Below are 12,120 nucleotides of genomic sequence, written 5' to 3'. Positions count from 1 at the left end.
TTCTCACAGCAGCATACTGTCATCAGCTGAATTCCATAAGAAGCTACAATAGATAAAGTGGGTCAATGTAGTGTTAAGAGTGTTATGAGTCTTGCCCAAGATTTTTTTTTTGATGTTTCGTAGCACGGTCACCTAGGCCTTGAACTGAACCTCTGAGTCTCCTGAGTCTCACTTGGTGTGGTAGTTTACTGGTAGGTAGTGATTTTATATGTAGTGGCACACCAAACAAGTTAACACAGGTAGTGACTGATCAACTCTTAAGCTCTTACTATAATGAAGTATTGAACAGAGCATGCACTTGCCAAATTCTCACAGCAGCAAATAATTGTCACTAACTGAATTTCAAAAGAAGCTATAGTAAATGTTATAGTGGGACATCATCACACCCCTCAGATGCAGATGTCACATTTGAAGCAAACTCTTAACAAACACCACTGATAAAAGGTTTCTCATATTACACAAGTGGCTCAATGTGGTGTCAAGAGTCTTGCCCAAGGACTCTTTTAAGCATAGTCACCTAGGTCTGAAATTAAAACCCAGTATCCCCTTTGGTGTGGTAGTTCACTGGTAGGCAGTGGTGTTAAATATAGTGGCAAACTAACCAAGCTAAGACAGGTAGTGACTGATAAACTCATAAGCACTCACTATAAAGAAGCAGAAGTGGAATTTAGCTACAGTGAATGTCTTAGTGGGACACCAGCACACCCCTCAGATGCAGAACTAACACAGGAAGTGACTGATAAACTCATAAATGCTCACAATAAAGTGGACCTCACCACCTCACCTTCACACCCTTTAGACTCTTCAGATGTTTGAAGCTCACTTAGACCAAACCGCCATTACCATCCCAAGGAAAGCTGGTAGAGTATGTGGACAGCATGCTCAGATAAATAAACCTCTCTAAAATATATTTTAAGCAATGTAGGTCCAAGAATCCAAAGCATATCCAAAGAGATCAGTTCCAGCACATCTTTAAACACGGAAACCCTGACTTACCTATATGGGTGCGGTGTGAGGCCAGGGTCAGCCGACCCCAGAGGGACAGCAGGGCCAGGGTCACCAACAGCATCCAGCCACATACACTCTGCACGTCCCGCTCCCGCATCCTGTAACACACACACACACACAGCGAGACACACACACACACAGAGCGAACGTTAGGGAAAACTCTCTTCAGACACAGACCTATCGATTCCACAATACATCAGAGGATGTACATCAGAGGAAGAGTTATCAGCTGCTGTTCTGTGGTTGTGGTTCCGGCGCACAGAGCCAGATAACAATACAACCTGCCACAGTCTGACCAAGCGTACACCGATTTTACACAATCGCACTGTGAAAAACTGAACACTGACAGGCTTTCATATCTGAGAAGAAGAAGCACCTTCAACTATTAGAACTAATAGAATTACACACTTTTAAAGCTAACACAGTTAGTGACTAATAAACTGCTCACTATAAGTATTAACCCTTTGAACTCTAGGCTGTTTTGTTGTGTTTTTTCTTCGTTTTTGTTTTCAGGTCTTATAACACAGTAATTATATCAGACAGTCACATGCCCTGATCTCTTTTACTCCAGAAGACTTACGGCTGCTCAAAAATATAATCATTTAAAATGTAAAAGGAAGCAGAATTGTTATATTTTCCTGGAGCTGATCATGTTTTTTTTACTTATTTTTTTGAATGTATAGACTTTAAATATATTCACACCTAAGATATATTTTTAAAATTGGTTAGACTAGAGTGTTTATGAGTTATAAGAAAATGTAAACTTTTTAATCTAAATAAATAAAAATGTTTAGTGCAAAATAACTACTTAGTAAAACTGTAAGTAAAATAAACACTATATAAAGTAGTGCGCACACCATACCTAGCTTTAGTTTGAGTAAAGCAGGTAGTTTCACACTTTTTCTGTGGACACTTTGAGTCTTTATTTACTGATATTATTTGGTTTGAAACATCATATAAATATGTTTGAAGCACTAAAGGTAAATAATATTGGTTGGGGAAGGAGATTTTTCACTTTTTTAGGTGTTTTTTTCTCAATGGGTTTCTTGTAGATTTAGCTTTACCACACTGGGATGTGATCACTATTTTTAGAAAGAGTAAGTTCCGCCCTTTCTAACCATATATGGATTAGTTGGCTGTAGAATAGGAATGTGCCATACCGTATCGTACGCAATAATATTGCCAAATTTTTTATGGTGAAAGATATTATACCCCGAAATATCGTGAAAAATTCACACTGTTTTCATTTCCCATTATATTTAAATATATATATATTTTTTAAGTTTTGTCATATTGCCAGGAGTATTGCTATTGATAAAATACCATGAAATATTGTGATATTATTTTAGGGCCATATCGCCCACCCTTACTGTGGGACATTTAGTAGTGAGGAAATTTCACGACTGGACTTGTTGTTGCACAGCTGCTGCATACCACACTGAGCTGAACTGAGCTCACTGAGCTCCTGAGAGAGACCCATTCTTTCACTAATGTTTGTAGAAACTGTCTGCAGGACTAGCTGCTGCTTTTATTAAACACATTTGCACATGGAAGTGGTTGAAAGCTGAGTTCAGTGATTTGGATTGGTGAACAGAGACTTTTGGCAAAATAGTGTATTTGCATTACATATACCTGTACATAGAGGTACATGTATAAGTACGTGACCTGTGTGTGTGTGTGTGTGTGTGTGTGTGTGTGGTGACGGGTTGTGTAAACTGATCATATGGAGAGACAGAGCTCTTTTGTGGGAGTTAAACAGCACTGTGTGTTGAGGAGCAGCTGGGATGGTTTATTGGGTTTGGCAGTGAGAGCGTCTACAATCAGCAGCTCACTGTCTCCCGCCTGGATCAGACCCTACTGCTCTGACAGCCCTGCTCTGTGAAGAGGAGGCCACTGAGGAGCACACACACACACACACACACACACACTCACTCATATCCATACACACACAATCACATTTCAGAACAACACACACAAGCTCATATCCATACACATATCCATACACACACTCGCATTTCAGAGCAACTCACACACACACACACATGTACACACACTCACATTTCAGAACAACAGCGACGCACACACACACATACATACCCATACACAGCGTCACTGTAAAAACACAGACAGAGAGAGAAAAGGAGCTGTGGAAAGAGAGAAAGAGAGAGAGACAAAGGAGACAAAAAATACAAAGGAGAGAGGCAGAGTGAAAGAAGGAAGAAAAAAGAGAAAGGAACCGAGGCCAAAATATACAAGAAAAATAGAAAGAGGGGAAAAAAAGAGAAATAAGCAAAGGCAACAAAATAGTCAGAGAGAGAGAGAGAGAGAGACAGAGAGAACAAGAAAAAAAAGGGAAAAAAGAGTCAGTGAAAGAAAAAGAGAAAAAAGATTGAGCAAAATACAGAGGGAGAGAAATGTAGAAAGAGAAAAAAGGAAGAGTGAGACAGAAAAAATGAAGGTAGAGAGGCAGAGAAAGACAAGGGCACAAAAACAAGTGTATATAGAAATAGAAAGAGAGAGAGAGGGGTAAAGAGAGAGAAAGAGAGGTAGAGAGAGAAAGAGAGGTAGAGAGAGAGGTAGAGATAGAGAGGTAGAGAGAAAGAGAGAGAGGTAGAGAGAGAAAGAGAGGTAGAGAGAGAGGTATAGAGAGAGAGAGGTAGAGAGAGATAGAGAGAGAGAGGTAGAGATAGAGAGGTAGAGAGAAAGAGAGAGAGGTAGAGAGAGAAAGAGAGGTAGAGAGAGAGGTATAGAGAGAGAGAGAGGTAGAGAGAGATAGAGAGAGAGGTAGAGGTAGAGAGAGATAGAGAGGTAGAGGTAGAAAGAGAGGTAGAGGTAGAGAGAGAAAGAGAGATAGAGAGAAAGAGAGGTAGAGAGAGAGAGAGGTAGAGAGAGAGAGAGAGGTAGAGAGAGAGAGAGAGAGAGGTAGAGATAGAGAGGTAGAGAGAAAGAGAGAGAGGTAGAGAGAGAAAGAGAGGTAGAGAGAGAGGTATAGAGAGAGAGAGAGGTAGAGAGAGATAGAGAGAGAGGTAGAGGTAGAGAGAGATAGAGAGGTAGAGGTAGAAAGAGAGGTAGAGGTAGAGAGAGAAAGAGAGATAGAGAGAAAGAGAGGTAGAGAGAGAGAGAGGTAGAGAGAGAGAGAGGTAGAGAGAGAGAGAGAGAGAGAGGTAGAGAGTTGAGCTCAGACTTTTCTGAATGGAGTGATTCTTCACGCTGAGGGGGGTCTCCACTTCGCCAGCAGAACACATGGAATTATGCAGATTTATTGTGGTAATTATCAGAGTGTACAGCAGCCCACCGGGTACAGTCAGACATATCACACACACCATCTCCCCCACACACAACTCCAGCACCAGTGTGTGTGTGTGAGAGTGTGTGTGGGTGTAAGCGTGTGTGTGGTCACATGGCATGCAAATCTGTGCTCCAGCTCACTGTGTTCTGTGAGATATACTGATATTAATCTCAGGATGAGAACTTCACTTCACCACTTTCAGTTCTACCTGGTGTAGTCTGAACCAAAAACAGCAGATGATGATCACGGTCTGGATCTACTGAACTATGGTTCGTTTTGTCTGCAGTGTGAAAACGCTTTTCTAGATGGTTTGAGAGCAGTATCTATCTAGGGGTTTAACTGACTTTGGCCAGGACCAAATAAAGACAGAAAGAAAGAGAGAAAGTAGGAGATAATATAGGAGAGACAGCAAGAGAAAATGAGAGGAAAAAAAAATCCCAAAACAATTGTTATCCACCGCAGCCAAACTACTGCAGCTGATGGCAAACTGCATGGCTGGGATTCGAACCAGCTATACCCTGATTATAGTAAAAGCGCTTTAGAGAGTGGCACCACTCAATTTTTTGTTTGTAGAACGTTTTCTGAACGTTACTTTCAATCTGTTATGTTTTATTTATGTTTTTGTTTAAAAAAAAAAACTGTTTTAATTAACATTTTTAAACATACAGGTAACATCTGTGCAACTATACTTGCTTTGGGAATGTTACTTTTGTTAACATTTTTGCAATGTTAGTTTTCGTCTAGCTGGGGACATTTCATGATATACTTTCTAATAATGTGTTTTAATGCAACATTGCTGGAATGTTACAGGCTACCCTTTCTGGAACCTTTTTTTAAAGGTTGCTAAATGTTTTTGTAACGTTCTCTGTTAGCTAGGAAACTGGTCAAAATCAGAGCTGGTCAATCAGATAACCAGTATGATATATTTTTTTTAGCAATATACGAAGTTTACATTTAATAGGATGCTGAATGTGTAATGTCTGTGTGTGTGTGTGTGTGTGCGCGCTTACGAGAGACAGCAGAGCCGCTGGGTATTCTGACAGTACTGGTTTGAGGGCAAAACAAATACTGGTTGTTGATTAGCTCTCTTCAGCCGGCAGCCTGTGTACAGCCGAGTGGCAAACAGGCGTAAATAACCAGAGGCCAGCGCTGCCAACACAACACCGCGGCACCGCTCTCGGCCGTCGTAATTACTGACCACACTCCGGCTACTCCGTAATTGCTAACGTGTTTTTTTTTCACTGCTTGTTTTGCTCACTTGCTTTTGTTTTTGTTGATCTTTTAATACGACCGGGAGAAACCAGAGAGTTTCAGAGCAGGAGAGGAAAGAGAGGAGGGTGGCAACTGTATTATATATTTTTTTTAACATAACTAACTGTCTTAGAAAATATTAAAGGAACAATCAGTAATAATGCCAGCTTTAGCCAGCAACCTGACTGAAGCTTACTGATTACCTGTTCAGCTGAAAAATAGCCAGCTCACCTGTGTCCATGCAGTGGGCTGCAGCACAATGTTTACTGTTTGTGTGCTGTTGTGTTCTATACCTGACAACCCTGAGTGTGGAAATGGGAATGGGAATAGCGGTGGACAGGTTCTGAGGCTAAAACCAACATATATTTCTGTAAAATACCACACAAATCATGTTATGTTACAGTTACTACAGAAAATATAATCCTTATTGCTCCTTTAATGACAGTATCACAGTAAGACAGTATTTCACAATGATTAGCCTGAAAAATGATCAGAATTATAAATATGATGGATGGCAAAGTAGTAAGCATGCGCTTGATGCCTGTTATGGGATTTAAACTAGTGTTTAATGACCATAAACAAGTTGATTTTTTTTTTTTTTTTAGCTGTTTGCACTGATATGTAGTAAAGACAGGGCAAAATATTGATATTTCTGCAAATTATAAAACTATAATGGGTCAACAAATAGCTGCAATCTGCACCAACCAGTTTCCGCAGGGTGGGATGTCTGTATGTATATGATGTCTGTAGAATGCAGCATTAAGAAGCCTAGAATTGTTGTTTAGCCACATTGCTAGCAGCCAGGATAACCACTGGTAAAGCAGACATGCTAACATATGCTCACAGAAGTGTTGGAAAACCTGGGCTTCTGCTGGTGTTGATCCACTGTGTTTTATTATCAAGTCTAAAGTCAGTGCAGTTTTGTTTTCCCACAAAATCTTACAGCGCTACATGCTTCCCTCTGCTACTGACAACTGACATAAGGAGATGCAGATTTCATTTTCCATCAGGACTTGGCACACTGCCAAAAGTGCCAGTTGGAAAAAATAAACACTTAAAATACATCACTCTGTGTGTAATACATCTATGTAGTATATGAGCTGACCAAGACCGGATAAAAATACTATATACTATACTATATAGTCTATTGTCTAAATACATAACCGTTTAATTTTTGCTAACATTAAAATATTAGAACATAATAAAAAAAAAACTGTGAAGAACCAGCAATGCAATAATCACCACAATGACATCAACAACTATTTTAATAGTATGATTACTAGCTAGTTATGTCTTTGACAGCTCAACTACAACTCAGCTTCACCAGGTAATGAAAATGAGCAAATGTGGAAATAAAAATGTGTTAAAAACTGTCAATTTTGTTGGACATTGGAGATGGAAAGATAGTGAAGGAGACATCTCAATTAACTGCACATCCATATATAACAATTTAAAGAGAGAGAGAGAGAAATAGAGAGAGAGAGAAAGAGAGAGAGAGAATCAATTTCCTTGTTAGATGCATGTGGTCATTCATCTACGCATTAGAGCATCATGTGTCAGATCAATAGCAGTAGCAAAGCACTTGACTCACATTGCCATTAACACACACACACACACACACACACACACACACACACACACACACACACACACACACACACACCATGCATGTCCACTCACACACACCCTCACTCTCCTCCTATTAAAAGTGAGAATCAGAGTGCATGCAGGCCTGATTCCCCGCTCATACAGCATGACGCGCTATCACACACTGTGAGGCTTTATTACAGGGAATACAGCAATTTTGCATCACTCCAAAACCCTCAAAACACACACACACACACACACACACACACACACACACACACAGGCCAGCGTGGCTTTCTTGCGAAACACAGCCCAGTGCAGAGAACAGGGTACACAGGCTAATGTGGGCTGCTTTAGAGCACCATCACCTCTCAGTGAGCTACCATGTGGGAGACTGGGGGTTCAATTCCTTCTTGGTGCCTGGATGCTGTGCTACACCAATTAGAGTCCTTGGGCAAGACTCCTAACACTACACTGGCCCACGTTTGTAATAGAAATAACCTTGTAGGTGAGTCTGGATAAGAGCACCAGCTAAAAAACTACTATAACTCTACAGAGACATGCCAATATTACCAGCTAGTTAGTTACTAAAAAACAGGCTCCACTGAATCTGATCTGTCCAGATAAATAACGTGGGCACAGCATCCTTCTTCAACTTTCACATTCCAACCAGTTTCTTAAAGAAACACTCTTTAATAAAGTGTTCTAACTTACTTTTGTGTCCACGTTAATCTGTTATATCAAATCAGACATTAAATCAATGTTAACATGGTTGTTAAAAATGGCAAATACCGTCCAGCTAAGCATGCAAATGTACATGTAATCCACGGTAAAGCTTAGACGGTAAGGCTTAGATCGGGCCCAAAATATCCAGCAAGACCTGACCCGCCCCATACACTCAGTCATTATCAGCCCGAGCCCGATTTAAACCTGACATTTTTTTTTTGGAGCTTTTAAAAAACATTTTTTTGGATGTTTGGATGAGTGAAATCCGTTCAGAATGATGTTAACTAACATTGCAACACCCAAGAAGCATAGACTCATTATTTAAGAAAAAAAATGTTTATTAAGAACAGATCTCAGAAAGAATAAACAAGAACAATGCGAACAATGATCCACAGGCTTAAACATCGGTAATTTAAGATACAAGAATGATGTATGAATGAGTTTCCTCTAATCTAATATAATTTAACATGATTTAAGAATAAAACATAAATTCAAGCTTATAGTCTATGTGCAAAAACACAAAAAAAACAGTAACAGTATAAGGCTTATACAGCACTGCAAGTCAAGTTTGACTTGTTACTTTGCTATATTGTGATTATCACGCCATAGATTTATATAAAATAAGAATAGCACCTACGTCACAGATCATTTGCTTGAGCTAAGCAGGCTATTCTAAAGAGCTACAGCTTGAATAACGTTAACCTCCTACCACTTTTTTGACGTTTTGACGTTATTCACCCTCCTGGTGTGTTGGGGCATCACTAGTGATAGGGGGAGTCCTAGTGAGTGGGTTGGGTAATTGGCCGTGTAAATTGGGAAGAAAACGGGAAAAATTAGAAATAAAATGAATAAAATCGCTGTTTTCTCTCGCTGCTTCCACCTTTTCCACTGCTCAATTTAAACCTCCACCTCCTCCTCTCTCTTCCTGGGCGAGGGTGACGTAATGCTTAGCGCGTTGTCAAAATAAAAGTCACGAAAATAGTGAGTTTTTTTTTTTTATTAAATAAACGATTACTCGAGGCACAGAAACTGTATCGATCAATTTTTTTAATCGAGTAACTCGATTTACTCGAGTAATCTTATCACCCCTATAACAGAGTTATATGGCCCGTGACTGCACATATATTTCCCAATCCGGCCCCCAACAAGAAAAGTTTGGACACCCCTGGAGTATACTCTCATCACATCAAAGATATAGATATGATTTATCATGCAGTCCTAGTGTTCACCCAAGAAACACATTGCAATGATTGCCTTATCCTTCCCTACTGTGCACACGCACTGCTCGTGATGTGGTAGAGAGAGACCAGGACTGTTGCAGCAGGATATTGATTTGTTTAGTGTTTGTATTTTGCGCTGCCCAATTCCATAAGCACCAATTTTACCAAGCCTCCTCTCCATTCGCCCTACATTCAAGTGTGCTTGACCAGTGAAGTGATTCAGCGATGCTGTGATGCTGAAGAGCAGAGGCATTGTTTACTAAAGGCTTCGGCTACAGAGCATACGATTCATTCTGTTCCCGAACGCTACAGCAACACAGCTCCTTCACACTCGTTCACTGAGAGAGAGAGAGAGACAGAGAGAGAGAGAGAAAGAGAGAGAGAGGGAGAGAGAGAGAGAGAGGCAGGGCTCTACTTCTTTAATTAATCCCGCTGGAATCTGGTTTGCCGTCTTTGCAGATGGCGAGTTCATCACAGACATTTCTGTTTCATTTCTTCTCGGACTGAAGGACATGCCCACATCAAACTCTCGCTTTCTCTCAATCTCTCTCTTGCCCCAGCTTTGTGTCTCTCACTCTTCTTTCTCTTTCCCTCTTTCCTCTGAGACACACTCCTTCACACCAGTCAGTGCTTGGCTGTATGCTTATATATATATAATAAAATAAAATGAAACGACTTAAAAATTATGACTTTCTTTGATTTTACCAAATTGAAAACCTCTGGAATATAATCAAGAGGAAGATGGATGATCACAAGCCATCAAACCAAACTGAACTGCTTGAATTTTTGCACCAGGAGTAAAGCAGCATAAAGTTACCCAAAAGCAGTGTGTAAGACTGGTGGAGGAGAACATGATGCCAAGATGCATGAAAAAAACTGTGATTAAAAACCAAATTATGATTTCTGAACTCTTAAAACTTTATGAATATGAACTTGCAAAATAATAGTCTGCAAATAAATGCTCTAAATGAAGCTATTTCTATTTGGAATTTGGGAGAAATGTTGTCCATAGTTTATAGAATAAAACAACAGTGTTCATTCTCCTCAAACATAAACCTATAAATAGCAAAATCATATAAACTGATTTAGAAACTAAAGTGGTCTCTTAAATTTTTTTTTCGGAGCTGTATTTAATTTGACTCAGTTCAGTCACACTACAGCAAAAAGCAGCGAGCTCTGTAGAAGATGGTAGAAGGTCTGTAGATGGTCCTACACTTATTCTCTCTGGAAAGACACATGGAGAAGTGCTTTAGTGACATTCTGGATGATTCTGGCCCATTTTGACTCCCATTTGTAATCTTTCAGACCTGCAGAATTCCTGCTCCCATTACAGTGATGGAGTCACACACGTCAAAGAACACGTCAGAGAAAAAGAGCGAGAGATGAGGCGTACTTTACGCTGTCGTTCACAAGATAATGCTGCTCATATTTTCAGCTTTCAGAATTCTCAGGCGGACTTTCCCCCTCTGTTATAAGAGTCTCTGCTGCTGTGCCTTTAGACGTCTCATAACTTTCAAAAGTGACTAAAATTTCTAATTCTTTCAGCTATTTATCATATTCATAAAACTACAGACTACACTAAAAAGTATATATTCCAGCGTAATCAGAAAGCTCCTCGACAGGGTGGACAGGTTAAGCCAAAGTTGGAATTTGATATGTACATTTCGATTTTCTGAAATAATTTTACTGCGACAGGGTGGACAGTTTAATCTTTACCTCTTTAAGCTCAGTACAAGGACAGTATGAGAATTATTAAGGAAAATGTATATTATTGTGAGTGTCTTCAGTCCCTTAAAAATAAAACAGTGGAAAGGTTGTGATGTCACGGAAAGGGGGTGAATTTCAACATAAAACAAAACATATTAGAAAATATAATATAAAATATACATATAAAATATACATATAAAAAAATATTAGAGAGAGACAGAGATAGAGAGAGAAATAGAGAAAGAAAACGAGAGAGATACATAAAGAGAAAGAGTGACGGAGATAAAGAGAGAGGGAGAGAGAAAGAGAGAGAGAGAGAGAGATAGAGAGATAGATACAAATACAGAAAGAGAGATACAGAGAAAGAGATATTTAGAGGGGGAAATACAGAGAGAGAGACAAAAAGAGAGAAATACAGAGAGATAGACACAAATACAGAAAGAGAGATACAGATAGAGAGAGAGACAGAGAAAGACATACAGATAAAGAAAGATAGAGAGAGATACAGAAAAAGACACATATAGAGAGAGATCCAGATAGAGAGATACAGAAAGAGAGATCCAGATAGAGAGATATGGATAGAGATACAGATAGAGAGATAGATAGAGAAAGAGAGACAGATAGAGAGATACAGAGAGAGAGATACAGATAGATAGAGATACAGATAGATAGAGATACAGATAGATGGAGATACAGATAGATGGAGATACAGATAGAGTGATACAGATAGAGAGAGACAGATAGATAGAGATACAGATAGAGAGATACAGAAAGAAAGACAGAGAGAAGAAGAGAGAGAGATACAGATAAAGAGAGATACAGATAGATAGATATACAAATAGAGAGATACAGATAGATAGAGATACAGATGGAGAGATACAGATAGAGAGAGAGAGACAGACATACAGCTAAAGAGATACAGATAGATAGAGATACAGATAGATAGAGATACAGAAAGAAAGACAGAGAGAAGAAGAGAGAGATACAGATAAAGAGAGATACAGATAGATAGAGATACAGATAGAGAGATACAGATAAAGAGAGAGACAGATAGATAGAGATACAGATAGAGTGATACAGATAAAGAGAGAGACAGATAGATAGAGATACAGATAGAGTGATACAGATAGAGAGAGAGAAGAAGAGAGAGATACAGATAAAGAGAGATACAGATAGATAGAGATACAGATAAAGAGAGATACAGATAGATAGAGATACAGATAGAGAGATACAAATAGAGAGCGAGAGACATGCAGCTAAAGAGATAGAGAGAAAGATACAGATATAGGAAGATAGGGAGAGAGATACAGATATAGGAAGATAGGGAGAGAG

The 12,120-nt window shown here is 39.3% G+C and overlaps 1 protein-coding gene across 1 annotated transcript in view; it reads right to left on the bottom strand.

Annotated features, from left to right (window-relative positions):
- The window catches only part of tafa3b (TAFA chemokine like family member 3b), a 196,406-nt gene that overhangs the window by 65,311 nt on the left and 118,975 nt on the right, over window positions 1–12,120 (bottom strand). The window contains exon 2 of the mRNA XM_049486086.1: window positions 997–1,106. Within this exon, the coding sequence (XP_049342043.1) occupies window positions 997–1,105 (109 nt within the window). The 5' untranslated portion in view covers window position 1,106. The remainder of the gene's footprint in view (window positions 1–996; window positions 1,107–12,120) is intronic.

Source organism: Astyanax mexicanus, chromosome 12, assembly GCF_023375975.1.
Source record: "Astyanax mexicanus isolate ESR-SI-001 chromosome 12, AstMex3_surface, whole genome shotgun sequence".
Classification (NCBI taxonomy): domain Eukaryota; kingdom Metazoa; phylum Chordata; class Actinopteri; order Characiformes; family Acestrorhamphidae; genus Astyanax; species Astyanax mexicanus.
The sequence above is the reverse complement of the archived record's forward strand: the minus strand, read 5'-3'. Positions and strand labels throughout refer to the sequence as shown.